The following is an 18,347-nucleotide window of genomic DNA, read 5'->3' as shown; positions in this document are numbered from 1 at the left end:
GCTTACAGTGATCAGCAGGCATGGCTTGGGAGGCCAAGCGATCCCTGGAGGATCAAACCCTGGCCACAGGCTGCTTACTTGCTCTGGAATGGAAACACCCTCCTCCAAAATCAATTCCAGCATGGCAGCACTGGTGTCGGTGGTGTAGACATCACCGTTTTCCATGGACCCCGTGCCCATGGCACTGGTCTCTTCCTGCCAAATGCACTTGATGAATTTGAAAGTCAGGCAGGAGAAGGAAGGGTGGGAAGAGAGGGATATTGCATGGAGAGCTCCAAGCATGGTGCTGGGCTGAGCAGTGCCAGCAGGCCCAGCCCAGGTGGGGATGGCTGCAGGTACCTGCGCTGTTCTGCGGAAGAGGCCACAGGCAAGGTCCTGCTCTTGTGTCCCGTCCATGGCTGCATCTGTCAAAGAGCAGCCAGAGCTGAGGGGCTGCGGGAGAGGCCGGAGAACACAGCCCAACCCTGCACTCCCCAGGCAGGGACAGCCCTGGGATGCCCCAGGGGATGGAGTGTGGCCACTGCTGGGGGGGTAGCCCCAGGCCTTCTTCCATCCTTTCTGTGGGCACGTCCCCAGAGGACGGGAAGGGGCGGGAGGGAACGGAAAGGGACAGGACGTGATGGGATGGGATGGGATGTGGCCAAGCTGGCCCAGCTCTGCCACTCACCCTCCTGCAGTGGCTGGAAGTGCTGCACCTCTTCAGTCTCCTGTGCTGGGGCATCTCCAGGGCCTTCTTCTTCCTCCTCCTCCACCCAGGCCAACTTGGGCACTCTTGGGGGTCGCTGCTCCATGACAGTGACTGGATTGATGGTACTTGCAGGAGGGATGGCTCGGTAAAGCTCCAAGTCACCAAGTCCTGCAGTCGTGCCTGGAAGGCGCCTGCAAGACTGAAGTCCTGGCAAGACTGCAGGACAGCAAGTCCTGCACTCGGGTCTTGAGGGCTCCTGCCACAAGGACAGGAGGCTCCTCGTCAAGGATGGTGCTCTGGTCTCAAGGGCAGTGACTGCAGGGATGGGCGATGCCTCGGAAAAGCTCCGGGTCACCAAGTCCCACGGTCTGCCCTCGAGGGCACCTGCAGAAGAGAAACCTCAGCAAGGCCACGGGTCAGCAATTCCTGTGGTCTGGCCTCGAGGTCACCTGCAGGAATGATGGCTCAGAAAAGCTCCGGGTCAGACACAAACGAGAGCGCTGTGCGGGGGCTCCTCACAGCACCGCTCTGGCGCGTCCTGTCCCGTCGCATGCACCGAGCACTGTGGCGTGGTCCTGTCACCGCCAGCTCCTATGTCACCACGTGTCACAAAGGGCCCTTTGACACCCTGTCCATTTCCATCCCATGGTGACCATGTGTCACAAAGGGCCCTTGCACACACTGCCACATGCCCTGGGGCCACCCCCATCCCCCACAAAGTGGCCCAGGTTGGAAGGAATCCCTTGCCCAAAGTGTCTAAGACAGCCTGACAGGATCTTTAGGAACACCTCAAACCATCAGCAAACGCTGCCCTGCTCTGCAGGCTCAGGGCAGCAGAAGGAGCCCCCAGGGCTGCCAACGCAGCCGCAGCAGGAAGGGAACGGGGCCTTGCACAGAAGCTGGCACGGCCTCCTTGGGACACATCCCGGCTGGTGGCCATTCCAAACCCGCACAGGGTGTGACACAGACAAGGAACATCTGGGCCAAGGCACGAACAGTCCACTAGAATGTATTTTAGCACATTAGAAAGACTTGGGAGGAATCCCAGAGGGTCATTTTTTGAAGCAAAGTGATCTGATTAAATACTGTAACCAACGGTAGGCTTGGTAAAAATTAGAAGGTGGTGAAAATGGACTGCCTAATGGAACTTTAAATGATCATCCACTGTTACAGTTGATGTTATTTTTAAGAAAAGAAGACAAATAAGACCAAGTGATATGTGCAGACACTTTTTTTTACCCTGAAGAATAAACCTGAGTGGCACCAAGAATATGGCTTTGATTTGGACCCCCAGGAGACTTTGGTCCTTCCTTTGGAAAGAGGTAACAAGTGGAAAATAAAGAGATGTTGTTCAGCGTGTAGTTTAGGGCAGAGATGTTTGAAATTGGCAAAAAAGTGCGAGGAAGACGCTGTTATAGACGTCCAAGACTCACAGCCGAGTTATTCCAGGCCAGCTCTACCTTCCCCCTCAAGCAACCACTCCTCTCCCTCAATTAAATGAAAGTGAGAATGAGATGAATAATCCTGGTGAGGGGACAAGTTTGGGGATGCCAGTGGCAACATGTACAAGGAATAAAACCAAGAAAGCTTTGCCTTTAGTCACCCCCTTAAGGCAAGAAGTGGGTCCCACAGGAGAAGCTGTGTGGGTGAAGATCCCCTTTTCTACTGGTGACCTGAATAACTGGCAGGAAGAAGTTCATAATTATAGAGAAAACCCTAGCAAAGTGGCAAAAAATTTGAGTTAATAGTCAAGAACCGAGACCCAGACTGAGGTGATTTCATGATGACAGCACTAAGGAAAACAGATAAAGAGTTGGTGATGAAGATGGTCAGAGCACATGTGCAGGGAGAAATTGCTAGTGGAGCCTTACAAGGTACAGTGGACCAGTTGTTTCCTATTGTAAACCCTTTCTTGGGCCCAAATGATGCAAAGAACTATGAGATGTTAACTAGATACTGGGAACTGTGGGGGCCAAGGAAGCAGCCAATACTGTAGCCACTCTCCCCTGGAGGAAGAGCCCATAGGAGGCTTTCACTTACCACTCTCCCCCAGAGTCTAAAGGCCTCGATGGGGAGCTTTTATTTTTACAGCCACAGGTTAAGTGGTTCCCAACATGTCTTTCCCCCTGTATGCATATTATTTTTACCCTGTTGGCCCTTCCCCCTTGTTCCACCCCTGAATCCTCTGACCATTGTCCCTGTTGCTCCACCCCACCCCCTGCTTTTCCTATATAATCCCTGCTCTCACTGAGCCCAGGCCAGTTGTTGTCTCTGGGACCCTTCTGGAGAGAAGAATAAAGACCTCCTTGGAACCCCACACGGTGCCTCCCGTCTCTTTTCTTTGGCAGCACCCGAGGAACAGCGGCCATTCCAAAAGCCCTTTGAAGGGCCCACAGCTGAATCACGGGGGCAAGGCAAGCGTGCCTGTGCGCCCAGGGGAAATGCCACAGGAGACGCTTCCCTGGGAAGGTCGCGGCACCCTGACCACCTCCGCTCGCTGCGACAAGTGGTGCCCCAACAGGGAGCTCTGCCAGCGGTTCCCTGGTTCCCTGGATCCCGGGAGAAGCGTCTCCTGCAGCACCAGCTGCAGAAAGCAAGTCACTCTCGGGTCTGTCACTTCCCTGAGGAAACCTCCTCGCGTTTTAGCAAGGGCTATCCAAGGGGACACCGGGACCCTCCTAGGACCACCTGGGGAACGAGGAGAAGATCTCCCGAAGGACCAGTTGGTGGGTGACACCATGCCCAGCAGTTTTTGTTCACCCAGTGGAGGTGGAAAAAGCTGCTAAAATTGGGATTTGGCCTTTCTGGGAGGGTTTTGGAGCCAGTTTTATTCCCATGGGGAACAAAATCCTTCCTGGTTTTAACCAATCCCTTTGGAATGCTGCACATGGCTCACCTGGGCTGGGAAAACCTAGAAAAATCCTGGAACACACACCTGAGGGAGGTGTTTGTTAATCCTGGCTCATCCCAGGAACTTCCATTCCTCAATCCGGAAAGGATGGGTTAGGGAGTCCCCCAGTCTGGGAGTGCCTATGACACCTCCTAAAAAAACATGTCCTTGCTTTTCCAAGGAAATTCCTGGATTATTTTCCATAGGAAATTGGGTTAATTAAAGTGCAGGCTTTTCTACCAGCATTCCAGCCCTCGTCATCCTGGCAGTTCCACGAATCTCTCCCAAGCGCAATTCAGAGTGTTGGGATTTCCTGGTCCTGAGCACCAACATCTGCAGTGGCACAGGAAACTCACAGCTCATGGAAACAAATTTTCTCTGTGACTTCAGAGGCCACGACAAACCTGAGTGGTTTCCCTCCCGTCCCCCAGCCCTTCCTGGCCCCAGGGGCTGATGGCATTTGTGCTCCCTCAGGTTCATCTCCCCACAGCAGCACCATGGGGGTGCTGACGCCTGCTCTGGGCAGTGCAAACAGGGGCTCCTGAGCCAGTGCTGCCGTGTCTGTGCCTGCAAGGATGCGGCACCTCTCTGAGCTGGGGGAGAGGCCAGGGCTGCACAGGGGGGATGTTGTTGGCAGCTCCATGAGGACGCTCTGGGACACTGCCCTGGGGTGTCCAGCACAGTGGGGATGGATCAGCCCCTGCTCTGCTGCTCCTTCCCATCTCCCCCAGGGACCTTGCAGAGCCCCAGCCATGCTGTTTGCCCCCAGCCTGCCCACGGCCACCTTGGGGCTGCTCACGGGGGTTTTCTGTGCTGAGCTTTGGCCTGGGCGTGTTCTTGAGAGAGCCTGGGCAAGGAGCCTGGAGCCCCCAGGCCCTGCCCTGAGGCGTCAGCGCTGCCCCAGCAGTGCCCATGGCCTGTCCCTGCTGCAGCCCCGGCACTGCCACCTGTTGCTGCTGAAGATGAATAGATCACACGGACACAGGTCGAGGTGTGGTGAAGGAAAGAGAGAGTTTATTTTTCCTCCCAGGATTTATAGGTTTCTGACCATGGCCAGGGATTGGATGGTCAGGATAACACTTTCTCACTGCACTGGCCATGAGAGATGCCCATCACAAGACGTGTAACAGAAAGAATGTACACATATCTATGTTTACAATTACTGTCCTGGGAAAGTCTTTAGAAAACTATGTCAGCAAGCTCAGAAGCTGAGTTTTCAGGGCGACAGCCACCCCCAGGGCTGTGCCTGGCTCCGAGAGCACTCAGGCCCTGCAGCAACACCAGGGCCAGGAGGGCAGCGGGGCAGTGGCACGGGAGCAGCACTGGCAACACCAAGTGCTGCTGCTCCTGGGCACAGCTGCTGTGCCAGCACTGATCTGACCCCAGCTCTGCACACAGACACTGCTGCTGCAGCTCCAGAGAAGGGAACAAAAGGGGGATCTCTGGAGAAGACTTTGCTGGGAGATCCTTTAATTCCTTTACAGCCACCAAGAGCACAGCCCCTCATTGACACAGCCTGTGTCCACAGGGAAGGTGGAGGGAAACAAAATGAGAAATGGCACCAACAATGACATTTCTTTGCAGACACTATGAGAAAACCAAAAAAATGGAAAAAACCCAACCAAACCAACAAGAAGTATCCAAGATTACTTTTATTACAAGTCATTTACAAGTGATTAAAAATCACTTTATTACAAGTGATTTGCAGGAATTGCCCAGCAGTTTCTGAAATCATCCAGTCATCAGTGTCCACACTGCAGCCTTGAGCTCCTGGTTCCTCAGGCTGTAGATGAGGGGGTTCAGGGCTGGAGGCACCACCGAGTACAGAACTGACACTGTCAGATCCAGGGACGTGGAGGAGATGGAGGGGGGCTTCAAGTAGGCAAATGCTGCAGTGCTGATAAACAAGGAGACCACAACCAGATGAGGGAGGCAGGTGGAAAAGGCTTTGTGCCGTCCCTGCTCAGAGGGGATCCTCAGCACAGCCCTGAAGATCTGCACATAGGAGAAAACAATGAACACAAAACAGCCAAGTGCTAAACAGACACTGACTGCAATGAGCCCAAGTTCCCTGAGGTTTGCGTGTGAACAGGAGAGCTTGAGGATCTGTGGGATTTCACAGAAGAACTGGCCCAGGGCATTGCCCAGGCACAGGGGCAGGGAAAATGTATTGGCTGTGTGCATCAGTGAATAGAGAAAGCCACTGGCCCAGGCAGCTGCTGCCATGTGGGCACAAGCTCTGCTGCCCAGGAGGGTCCCATAGTGCAGGGGTTTGCAGATGGACACGTAGCGGTCGTAGCACATGATGGTCAACAGGGCAAGCTCTGCTGAGATGAAGAACAGAAAGAAAAAGACTTGTGCAGCACATCCTGTGTAGGAGATGTCTCTGGTGTCCCAGAGGGAATTGTGCATGGCTTTGGGCACAGTGGTGTAGATGGAGCCCAGGTCAGTGAGGGCCAGGTTGAGCAGGAAGAAGAACATGGGGCTGTGCAGGTGGTGGCTGCAGGCTACGGCGCTGATGATGAGGCCGTTGCCCAGGAGGGCAGCCAGGGAGATGCCCAGGAAGAGGCAGAAGTGCAGGAGCTGCAGCTGCCGCGTGTCTGCCAATGCCAGCAGGAGGAAGTGGCTGATGGAGCTGCTGTTGGACATTTCTTCACTCTGGCCATGGAGTTCTGTTGAAGGAGGAGACAGTGACAAGTCAGGAGAGACTTTGCTGAATAATGACCAAGTCCCTTCTCCCAGCCCTCCTCCTGCTGCTCTGTGCCACCCCATTTTCCTTTTCTCAGAGCCCTTCCTTCAGTCCCGTGCCTGGAGCTCTGCTGGGATCTGGCCCCGTTGCCGTGATGAGAAGGGGCTCTGCCCATGGACATTGAGGAGTCAGCTCTGCTCTGCAGCAGTGGGGTCATGGGAACGGGGTCAGGGGCCAGTCCTGGGGTTGGACTGCATCATCCCAAACTGCTCCTGAGGCAGAGGAGCTTGGCAGCATCTCCTGTCCCAGGGCTCAGTAATGGTGATGGCCAAAGGCAGTTTGTTAGGGTTTCCTGCTGTGCCCAGGGAGATCAGAGAGAACTGTGTAATGCAGGAGCATTGTCTGTAACTCAGTGGAGGGTGAGGGGAGCTACTCTGTTGCTCCATCTGTCCCCAGCTGCCCTTTCTGAAACTGAAGGCAGGCACTGTGTTCCCCTGAAAATCAGCCTGGCACAGCTGAGTGCAGAGGGACCCACAGCAGATCAAACTGGTTCAGCATTTCTCAGAGTCTCAGCCCCACTCCTGGCCAAGGACACTCCTGTCCCCAGTGTCCCCTGGAGACAGCTCACAGCTTGGGTGGCATCCCAAGGACACACCAAGGGTCCTGTCCATGGCACTGCTGGAGGAGAGTTGGGTCATTCCCAGCCTCCCAGCCTGCCCTGCCCAGAGCTCCCCAGGGCAGAGGGAGCTGGGACATCCCATTGTTGTGCCCAGCCTGCACAGGAGGAGTTCAAGGGCTGGGCCTGCCCCTGCACCTGGAGCTGCCATTCCCAGAGAGCTGTCAGCAATGCCAGGAGCTCTTGGGCAAGGCAAGGAGAGAGAGCCAGGCCCTGAGGAAAAGCCTTTCCTTGCCCAGCCCTGCCCAGCCCCTGCCAGGCAGCACCAGTGCAGGACAGTCACCCTCAGGCGTTTGCATTGAGACATTTGTTGTGTCTTGGCATGGGGATCTGTATAAAAGTAATCATGGAATAGTTAGGTTGGGAAAAGACTTTAAACATCCCAGCAGAGCTTTGTGGCACTTTCCCCCCACTGCCTGCCCAGGGCTCTGCTGCCTGGAGCTGTCCCTGCCAGCAGCTGCTGCCCTGTGCCCAGGGCTGGTCCCTGCCAGTGCTGCCCCAGCCCAGCCCAGCCCTGGGTGCTCAGCTCTGCCCTGCAGAGCCCTCCCAGCTCAGGGCACTGCCCAGGGGCAGCTCTGGCACTGCAGGCTCTGATGGGAATGTCAGAGCAACCTTGAGGAGGCTGGAACAGAGACACTGATGCTGCCTGTAAGAGGCCCTGTGCTGATTTCTGTCAGTGCCTGGTTTGTTAAGATCTGAGAATTTTTTTTTTATTTATCTCAAGCTGTCATCAGAGGTTGAATAGAGAAATGAAATGAGAGATGAATATCTATGTGCAATTTCCCATCCAGGCAACCCAGAGCACTAGATTAAAAAAGCAGAATCTTCCCTTTTATGCAGCCCCTGACTTGCCATGCTCCCTGTGTAATTTACTTGGTGCAGTTCATGGGTAGAATTGCTGAAAGCACATCAGGAATCTTCTGTGAACCTACTGATCACTAAAAGTAACAGTTGAGATGTCTCAGGCACTTGTCAAAATTTGTAATACCTTTAATATTTATCCACCCCTCCCTGCCATTCTCCAGTAGTAGGAAACTGAATACAAAGTCTTAGGAAATGTCCTCATTTTTATCAAAATCCTTGTCTTGGAAATATTCTATAACTGATCAGAAACACTCAGCATGTCAGAACTTCATGAGCATTCACCTCCCCTCCACCACAAATACTCAGAGCTGTACTCACAGAGTCTGTAGGCACTGGCATGTTCCAGCTTGAGGAGATGCCTCCAGGAGCTGCAGCTGCATTGTCCTGCAGCCAGAGGCTTCCTGTGTCAAGGGCTGGCAGTGATTCTGCCCCAGGCACTTCTCAGCACCTTCCCAGCCCTGACTGATTGAAGCTCTCTGGGCCTCTGGGCTGTGCCCAGGGTGGCTGCAGGCAGTGCCCCAGCCCTGCTGGGCTGGCAGAAGAGCTGCTCAGCAAGAGAAATGTGCTTTTGAAGCTCTTCTTGGTTTCCAGGAGCTGCCTCTGTGCCAGGAGCCTGGCCCAGCTCAGCAGCACAGACACAGCAGCAGGACTTTAATGAGCCTCTTGGGGCTTCGTGCTGAGGCCCTGAACATCAGTCCCTGAGAGGGAGGGGAAGAAACCTCTCAAGAACTCCAAGTCAGAATCCAACTCTAAAGTTTCTTTCACTTTTAATGGGTCCCACTGAGGGACGTGACTGAGAAAGTGTCCCCAGGCCCCAGGCAGAGCAGAGAATTGGAGGCACTGATGACAGCTGGGGACAAAGAGAAGCCAAGTCTTGGTGCCCTGGGCCACAGCAGCCAATGCTGTGCCAGCAAGGGCTGTGAGGAGACACCTTGTCCTGAGGCCCTGGGGCCTCCTGGCACAGCCCCAGCAAGGCTGGCCACTGTCACCCCCTTGGCCTGCCCTCAGCATCCCCCCTAGCCCACATGCCAGTGGCCTCAGGGATCTGCTGGAAGGAGTCCCTGGGGAGCCTTGCTCAGGAATGGCCCTGGGGGGCTCCTTCATGCTCCCAGGGACTGCAGCTTTTTCAAAGGACTTTGGCTTTTGCCTTGGAGTCTCTGAGAGCTTTGTGCAATCCTGGCCTCCAATTATCTGCTGTAATTAGTCCCTTGAGAGGCTTTGTCAGTAACAACACTCAGTGGGGCTCATTAATGCTTCAAGGTACTTCAGGTTCTTAAGGTACTTTCCTTTTTCCTTCCCACCCTGAGTCTCTGAGAAGTTTGTGCAATCAGGGCCCCAATTATCTGCTTTAACGAGTCCCTTGGGAGCTTTGCATTGACACTCAATGGGGCTCATCAATACTTTGAGATACTCAGGCTTTTTCAGCTACTTTGGATTTTCCTTCCCACACTGACTCTCTGGGAGGTTTTTGTGCAATCCTGGCCTCCAGTTCTCTCCTCCAAGGAGTCCATGAGGATTCTGTGTTGGGGATGGACCTCAGTGGCACCCATTACTGCGTCAAGAAACTTTGGGCTTTTCCACTGACTTGGACTCTTGGAAAGGTTTGTGCAATCTCCTCTCAGGCCCTGAGGTTCCAGGGCTCAGCTCCAAATGCACCATGGGGCTCATTAGGATCAAGCAAGTCCTAACAAACCATGGCTGTGCCTTGATTTCCCTCTGGTCTGGTGCAGTTCCTAGGAAAGTTTTCTACAATAATTATGGAGAAATAGTTCAAAGAACTTCTAAGAAATATGAATTCCTATTTTAAAAGGGGGTCTTTTATTCCTGTTCTCTTTAGAGCAGAGATGATTGCAGCATTCAGTGATGGATATTGATCCAGGGTCTCTCCTAAGGAGGTCTGTCCAGGTCAGAGAAGCTGTGCCTTGAGGTCTGACCCAGTGGGGACAACCTTGCTCCACATTCCCCAGCCTCATCCTGTCTCTCCTCACTCACCTGGGACCTGCTTTGCTCACAGAACTGGCTGCACTCAGGCAAAGAGGGGTTTTCCTTCTTGTATTTTAGCAATCTAAAACTCCTGAGTTTCGCTGTGGAAAACAGACACCCTCCTCAAGTGTGTGCCAAGCCCAAGGTGCCACCAAGGAGGTTCCCCTTCCCCAAGGCAGAACCACACAAGGAATGTTTCAGACACACAGGAAGTTCTACAATAAACACAAATCCAGAGTTGGCTGAAGGCAGAATTAGAGCAGCTGCTGAAGGACAGACAAGCTTTGAACTCCTTGCAGCTGAAAGCACCAAGTGGGTTGTTGGGAGGTGAGTGAGTGAGGCAAGAGTGAGGGAAGGGAAATGCAGAGAGCCCTGGAAGTGTTTCTGTGCAGACAGGTTGCTGCAAGGGCAGCGTTGGACTTCTCTGGGGGAAACTGTGAGGGAGGTTGGGGCAGAGTGACCTCCCCAGTGACCTCGAGATGTCACACAGCCACCTGGGATGTCACAGCCCACTCAGTGGTGTCACACAACCTGCCCCTGGATGTCACACCACCATTCTGTGATGTCACAGCCTCTCTTACGTGTCACAAAACCACCTCGTGATGTCACATATCCTCCTGTAATGTCACACAGCCACTTTTGATTTCATAGTTCACTCTATGATCTCACAGTTGGCACTGTGATGTCATACAATCTGTCCTGGGATGTCACATGGCTTTTCTGGGATGTCACTGCCTACACTAGGATTTCATATCACAACCATGTGGCTTCACAGTCTGGTCTGTGATGTCACATAATCAATCAGTGATGGCACAGCCTTCTCTGTGATGTCATATATCTAATGTCTAATGTCACAGTCCTCACTGGGATGTCACAGTCAGCTGTGTGATGTCACAGAATCTCCTCTATGATGCTGTAGCAGCTCAGTGACCTCACACAACAAACTCTGTGATGTCACAGTGTCATGGGGTAGCTTCACCTTTAAGACTGAGTTAAAAAAGTGGAAGTTGAAGCTACTGGTGACTGATGGGAGTTTTTCTTCCTGACCAATTATCAGTCATTTCAAGAATTGACAGCAGATCTGACCATTAAAAAGTGAATTCAACTTGTAAACACTCCCTTAAGAAGTACACTCAGAGCTGTCTTGCTCTCTTTTGTTTCTGGCTCTGGAGAGGTAACAAGCTCCGTCTTGGCTTTCCCCCCCCCTCCCAGGCCCGGGACAAGGCCGCAGGGAGGGGGGGGAAGGAGAGAAAAGCAGAGTTTAGCAGTTTAGTTTAGTTTTCAAGGTCTGCTGCTAGACTGAAACCTGACACTATGAACTTTTGTAGCTTTCTTCTTTTAATTCCTTTACTACCTAGATAAACAACAGATTACTCCTTTTTCTTAGAACAGACAGAGAAAGAGAGACAATTAACATGTAAGACATCATAAAACTACCAAAAACAGTGAAGAAAAAAGTTAAGTTTAAATAAGAAAGAGAGAGAAAGAAGATGCTTGTTGCTGAAAAGTCTTTCTGTTACAGCTATGGAGATGGACAGTAGTTTAAAGACTCCTTTAATTCATGACTAGAGTATGGGAGGAATAGAGTATTCAAAGTGTGGACTTTAAAGAAAAGAAGGATGGTTGTAATGCTGTGAGTTGCTGGAACTTGCGAGTGAAGTGAAGATTTTAAAGCCTTAAAAGAACCAAAGAGATGGCTGTTTTCCAGGAAGGCTCACAGAAACAACTGAAGGGGATTTCTACCTTTGAATCACTTATCCTTAAAAATAACATCCCTAGATTAAATTTGACCCATTGCACACTTCAGAATAGTGTGAGATGGGAGGAGTGGACTCTAGAAACTCCATGAATTAGCAGGAAAAAACTTCTGTTTCTCTACAAGGACTGATGAAAAGACTCTAAAAATTGAGACTGTTTTTGACCACCAAGATTGTAAAACTATTTTTTTTGTCTCTATGTTGTTATGTGTACAAAGAAATAATTGAGTAGTAAGAAGTAAAAGGGTTTTCTGAAAGTTTATTTTAGTATTCTAATAGTCTGTTAATAAACGGTCTTTATTCCTTTTAAGTTTTAAGCCTGTTTTGCTCTTATTTTAATCCATATCTCACAACAAAAAAATAAGTAATTTTTGTTAGTAGTTTAAAACCACAACACACAGCCCCATCTGTGACCTCACACAACCCACTCGGAGCTGTCACACAGCCCCTTTCTGACATCACAGCTGCTCTGGGGCTCCAGGACACAGCCACAGAGGTGCTGCTGTGACACAGCCCCCTCTGGCACATCCCACAGCCCCTGCCAGTGCTGAGCCCCTGGGAGCTCTGTCTGGGCCTGCTGGTGTCCCTGAGCTGCCCTGGCAGGGCCCCAGCCCTGCTGGGCTGTGCTCAGGAGCTGCTCCTGGCCAGAGCTGTCTCTCTGCAGCGCTGCCCTTGCCAGGAGCTGCCTCTGGGCCAGGAGCCCGGCCCAGCTCAGCAGCACAGACACAGCACCAGCACTTTCATCACCCTCTCGGGCCTTTGGGGCTCTTGGCATCACACTCAGTCCCTCAGAGTGTGCTCCAGAAACTTCTCAAGAACTCAAACACAGACAGAAACACTGAAGTTTCTTGTAGTTGAAATGAGAGACACGAGTGAGAAAGCGTCCCCAGGTTCCAGGCAGAGCAGAAGACTGGAGGCCCTGATGGCAGCTGGGGACAAGCAAGGGAAAGGTGTCTGTGGTGCTGAGCAAAGCTGGATGTGTTTCAGGAATGCCAAGGGCCAAGGGCTGAGCCCCAGCCCCTGGCAAGGCAGATGCTGTCCCTCCCTCATTGCTCAGGGCTCTTCCCGGGGCACTGGCATGTGGGGATGTGCAATGCCAAGGGCAGCACCATGGGGCGGCCCCTGCCAGGCTGCTGAGCAGGGACAAGGAGGCAATGAGGCCCCAGGGCTGCCAGGGTCACTTGTCCCCTGCTGGCCTCAGGCTCAGGGCCCTCAGCCTCTACCTGCTGCTTATGTGATGAGGCCTCCAAACCTGATCCTGAGAGATTTTTGGGTCTTCTCCATGGTCTGTGAAAATGGGAACACTGGTCAAAGTTATTTTCTCACAAATCTTGCAGTGACAGAACAAGGATGAATATCTTTAAAGTGAACTAGAGTGGATTTGGTTGTTTTTAGAAGGAGGAAATATTGTACAATCAGAGTGGCACAAAACTGCAGCTGCTTTTGCAGACAAATGGATGCCTCATACCAGGATTGCTCCAAGAGCAGGATCTCTGTGCCACCTGACACAGTGAAAGCCCCTCCCCGCCCCAAGGATGGAATTCCTGTTGTGTGGGTTCTCTGATGTGCTGGGAGCTCTCACAGTGCTCCTGGCCAGAATGTCTGTGAGGGCCAGCCAGGCTGCTGCAGTGGCACTGACCTCACAGCCATCACCATTGCAGCCATGTCCCCTGGGCCTGGCTCTCCCCTTTCCTCTGCCCCTGCCTTGTCTCTGCTGGCATGAAGAGTTGTTTCATTATTATCTTGTCCCCAGGGTGCTGGGGCCAATTGCTTCCCAGTCAGGCTCCTGGAGCAGCAGTGGCTTTTCAGAGCCCAGCCAGAAATGAGCCCTGAAGCAGCAGCTCTGCAGTGCTGGCCACCAGGCCAGGGTGCCAAGGGAGCCTTCTGGCCATGGCCTGGAAGCAGCTGCTGCTGCCAAGGTGCCTTTGGTGCCTCAGGCTGTCCCTGGCACAGCTCCCAGCACGGCACTCTGCACTTGTGCCCGAGCCCTTCCCTGGGTTGGGGCTGGCCTGGGGCTTTTCCTGCAGCGGGATCTGCCCTGGCCATGGCACAGGAAAGGCAGTTCCTGCTGGAGCAGGAGGCTGTGCCTGGAATGGGCTCAAACAACTCCAGCAAGGCCCTGTTTACTTCAAAATTGCTTCCTAGAGCACTATAGTCTAATAATTGTTATAGTTCCTCTACTCTGGAGTAAATAACTCTATTTTATGTTTACTCTGTAGTGTAAATAAATCCTCCTGTCTAATCATGATCAGAATTAATCACAGCTGTATTTATAGAAATACATCTGGTGTTCTATCGTTAATCCTGTTGGACAAACTGCATTATGGTTCAATTCCACCTGTCCAGTGTTTTACACATAAACATTTGACAATATCTGGGGCTGGGATTGGATCCTCCTGCTCCCAGTCTCCTGCCTTAGAAGGAATTTAAAAACCTAGGCATCCCGGGGAGGTTGGACAATCCATGGTGGCTGTTAGGTCTCATTTCTCCACCTCATGACTCAACAGGAGTTTCTCGAATAAAGAAAAAAAGCTTTTGCCTGAAGCTCCCACGCTGCCCATGACAGGAAGCCCTGGGAGTGTCTGTGACATCCCGGCTCTTTGGCAGCCTGGGGACCCCTGGGATGTCACCATAGAGCCCCCGGGAGTGCCTGTGACATTCCAGCTCTTGAAAAGTCTGGAGACTCTTGGAATATCCCCATGGAGTCCCTCTGAGGGCCTGTAACAAATCTGATCCTTGGTAGGCAACCATCACCAGGACCTGTTGCTATAGTCTGTTTCTATGGCAACCACAGCCCCCTGTTGCTATGGTCTGTTTCCATGACAACCATCACAGCCCCTGTTGCTATGGTCAGTCCCTTGGCAGCTCCATGGAGACCCCATGCCAGGGGTGGTTGGCATGGACACCAGCTCAGGCCTGGAGCCAGAGTCCATTGCCATGGCAACCATTTGCAGTCCCATCCCCAGGCTCATGGGATCACAGAGCCACAGAATTGGCTGAGTTGGGAGGGACCCATGGGGATCCTCCAGTCCAACTGCTGGCCCTGCACAGGACACCCCAACAATCCCAGCCTGGGCCTGGCAGCGCTGGCCAAACGCTGCTGGAGCTCAGCCAGCCCTGGAGCTGGGAGCCTTCCCTGGGGAGCCTGTTCAGTGCCCCAGCAGCCTCGCGGGAAAAACCTTTTCCTCACATCCAGCCTAAACCTGCCCGCCTCAGCTCCAGCCGCTCCCTCCACTCCTGGCCCTGGGCACCAGAGGGAAGAGGTTCCCACAGCCCCCAGCCAGGGACCCGCTCCCAAGGCTGCTGCCCATGGCAACCAGGCCTGGCACCAGCTGGGATGCTCGGTTTCCATGGGCTGGGCTTCAGGAATGGCATTCCTCAATTTCCTGCTCCTGCTAAAACCGCACTGCTGCTCGCTTCCCTCCTACCTCCCATGGAAAGCAGAAAAGGCAAATATCCAATGCTGGGATAAGAACAATTTATTGAGAACAGATGCAAGATAAGGAACAAACAGGAACAGATTCAATTTGGATAACAGAAGGCATAAGACAAACTATTCACAGGGAAAACTAAAATGCCACCGACTGGCTCTTCCTGGCTACGTATCTCCTCCTACCAAGAAAGGACACTCTTCTCCTCTGGTGAGAGAGAGGGAGTCCTTTTCCTGCCCCTGGCAATGACCTGAGATGGGATTAAATATAATGACAGGGACATAGTCCGACCCTAATGTTCTTTTATCTCACATCATGTCATTGCCATGGGCAGGAAAAGCTACAGGTGCCTTCCCAGCATGGATCACAGGGAACACGGATCACCAGGTCTCTTCCCAATGTGGATTCTCCAAGGGGGGATGAAGCTGGAGCTGTGTTGAAAGCTCTTCGTTCACTTTGGGTCATTTACAGGGCTTCCCTTACTGGTGCCTCCGTTGGTGTCTGGTCAAGTTAGAGCTCTGGGTGAAGCTCCTCCCACACTGAGGACACTCGTAGGGCCTCTCCCCAGTGTGGATGCGCCAGTGCCTGACGAGGGTGGAGTTGTGCTGGAAACCCTCCCCACACTCGGAGCAGCGGAAGGGCCTCTCATCCGTGTGAATCCGCTGGTGCACAAGGAGAGTGGAGCTGGTCTGAAACCTCTTCCCACACTCGGGACACTCGTAGGGCCTCTCCCCAGTGTGGATGCGCTGGTGGACGATGAGGTGGGAGCTCCAGCTGAAGCCCTTCCCACATTCCCCACACTTGTAGGGCCATTCCCCACTGTGGATCATCTGGTGGCGGATCAGGGTTTTCCTCTGGCTGAAGCTCTTCCCACAATCCAAGCACTTGTAGGGCTTCTCTGCATCCTGAAGCTCCTCATGGACCACCAGCTCAGAGCCCCGGCTGGATCTCTGGCCGCCTTCCTGGCACAGGGTGGGTCTTTCCTCCTCAGAGCACCCTGGGATGGGTTTGGAGCCTCTCCACCTGTGGGATCTCTGGGGATTTTCCTCCCTGCTTGATTCCTGCGCTGTGGAGCCGCTCAAAACAGCCTCGTCGATGATGTTCTGCTGTGGGGATTTGTCCTCCCTGGTCTCCATCCTCAGCTCCTTGTCTGGGGGAGGAAGGACAAGGAGAGGATGGGATTTGCTTCCGTGCCAGAGGGAAGGGGAAGGAGATCCCCCCCAGTGCGTCCCCGGCAGGACGACGTCGGCAGCGGGGTTGTCCTGCAGCCGGGGGCCAGGCTGGGCTGGGAGATGGAGCAGGAGAGAGGGGGAAAGGGGCACTGACTTCCTCCTCACCTGCCTGGGTGTCCTGGGAGATCTTCCTCTTCCTCACAGCCTGCTTCTCCATCTGGCCAAGGTTTGGGATTGGGAAATCCTGGTTTGAGAGAAAACAAGGAATGAGCACATTGAGTTTTTAGGTCTCTCTGTTCAAGTCCCTCTCTAGAAGTCACCAGGGCATCTGAGGTGTCTTGGTTTAAAGGAGTTTGCTATGGAAGGCAGAAATCTCCACTGAAATTGATAAAATTGTAAGCATCCCATGCCCTCCGAATTATTATAATCTTGAAACCAAAGTGCTCTCAGGTAACGATATGGGAAAAGGAATATAAGTTCTTTACTAAAGAAGAAAAATGAAAATGCAGCAATACAAAAAAAAAAACCCAACAACAAAAAAACAACCCACCAACAGAGTCAGAACCTTACACCCCGTTGGTAAGGGTGTTGGTAGCAGTCTGATTAAATGATGGCTGCAGTCTTCCTGGAGTGACTGATGTGGTTCTGTTTAAGCAATGATCCCATAGAAGATTGTAGCTTACCTCTGAAGTTCCGGTGCTGTAGATGGGTCCGGTCTCTCCTCTGGGAATCCAGTGGAGAAAGGCTGCCTGTGGTGTTTTGATGCTCTCATTATATCCAGTCAGGAATGCTTGGCTCCTCCCCCTGGCTGGGGCATCTCACAATGGGATTATGTCATTTTATCAGTCCTGCAGTGAGACTCAATGGCCCATTAAGAGAAGATATCCCCCTGGAGGGAGGATGGGTGGTGGAAGAGATAAAGAACACTGCCCCACCTGGTTTTAACAGCTGTTCCATTAACAGAAGATATCCCCCAGTTATGAGGGAATGGGTGATGAAAGACATAAAGAAAACTGCTCTACCAGGTTTTAACAAATGGTGATAGAATACACACTTTTGGTTACATTTTGCATTGCAACCCAAGACATGGGGTCCATAAAAACCTCCCAAACACCAAGATTCAGCCCTGAAAATGCCTGCCAGGAGTTCCCCATCTCTGCTCTCTCTCCTTTGGTGTTCAGGGGTTCCTCCCTGTCTCAGCTGCTGGGGGTCACGCTTGTACTGCAGGTCTCCTGTCTATTTGGTCCCTGAGCTCTTCAGGCTGCTGTGAGTGCCAGGAATCTGAAAAGTTCACCCCATTTCCATCTCCTCACATAGGGATGCTGAGACACCCCAGTATCCCTCCAAGGGGCATTTTCCGTTCAGCTTTGGAGTTCTTCATTCTCCAAACATTTCCCCAAAAAACCACAACCCAAGAAGGACCCCTCGGGATATCTGGGCAAAGCTCCCCCTCCCCGGTCACCTGTGAGATGGGGGGTGATGATCCCACAGGTGGGGGGCCTGTGAATTCAGGGAGTGCTTGACCTTGTGCTTCCTTCTCCTTTCTCTGATCTTCCTTTGTCCCTCCTTCAGGCTGAAGAAGCTGCTCCAGGAGTCAGAAGCAAAACTCCAAGTCCCTTGGAGCATCAATCGGCCCCACTGAGGGCAGGGACTGCCAAAGGTTCCCCAGGGAATGGTGAGAGCAGATCCTGGAGGCCAGAACTGCCGGGAGCCAAAGGCTCTGAGCAGGGAACTGCAATGCTGAGCAAGCCCTGGCTGGGTTGGAGGAAGCAGAAAGGCCAAGCCCTGAGCCCAGGCCTGGCACAGCAGGGCCTGTCCCTCACGGGTGGCTCGGGGCTCTTTGTGGGGCAGTGGGATGTGAGGGGCAGCAAGGACAAATGCCGTAAACCTGTGTGACACTCCAGATCCTTATGGAACCAAGAGGCCAGTGTGACACTGTGGTAAGTTCTGGATCCAAGGGGATCATTGTGGCACTCTTGGGCCCATGGAACCAAGGAACCAGTGGGACACTGTGGGGCCTCATGGAAACAAGAGGTCACTGTGAGTCTGCAGGGCTGTAACACCCCAGAACACTTCAATGCTGGTGTTAGCCAAAGGTTCTTCTGCTTGAGTTTGGTGCACAAGGAGAAACACCAACCAGATCTTCTCAACATGGACAGATGCAAAGAATATTCTTGGTAGGAAGGGACCCACAAGG

General features: G+C 52.8%; 1 protein-coding gene and 1 pseudogene across 1 annotated transcript; one reads left to right on the top strand and one right to left on the bottom strand.

The window, feature by feature from the left end:
* LOC131586340 (zinc finger protein 850-like) overlaps window positions 1-18,347 on the top strand; it is a 268,528-nt pseudogene that overhangs the window by 139,267 nt on the left and 110,914 nt on the right.
* Window positions 5,310-6,231, bottom strand: LOC131586231 (olfactory receptor 14J1-like). Its single transcript, XM_058853125.1, has one exon. The coding sequence runs from the start codon at window positions 6,225-6,227 to the stop codon at window positions 5,310-5,312; it is 918 nt and encodes a 305-aa protein (XP_058709108.1). The 5' UTR covers window positions 6,228-6,231.

Source organism: Poecile atricapillus, chromosome 19 (genome assembly GCF_030490865.1).
Source record: "Poecile atricapillus isolate bPoeAtr1 chromosome 19, bPoeAtr1.hap1, whole genome shotgun sequence".
In the NCBI taxonomy this organism is placed as follows: Eukaryota; Metazoa; Chordata; class Aves; order Passeriformes; family Paridae; genus Poecile; species Poecile atricapillus.
This window is presented reverse-complemented; position numbering and strand designations above follow the sequence as displayed.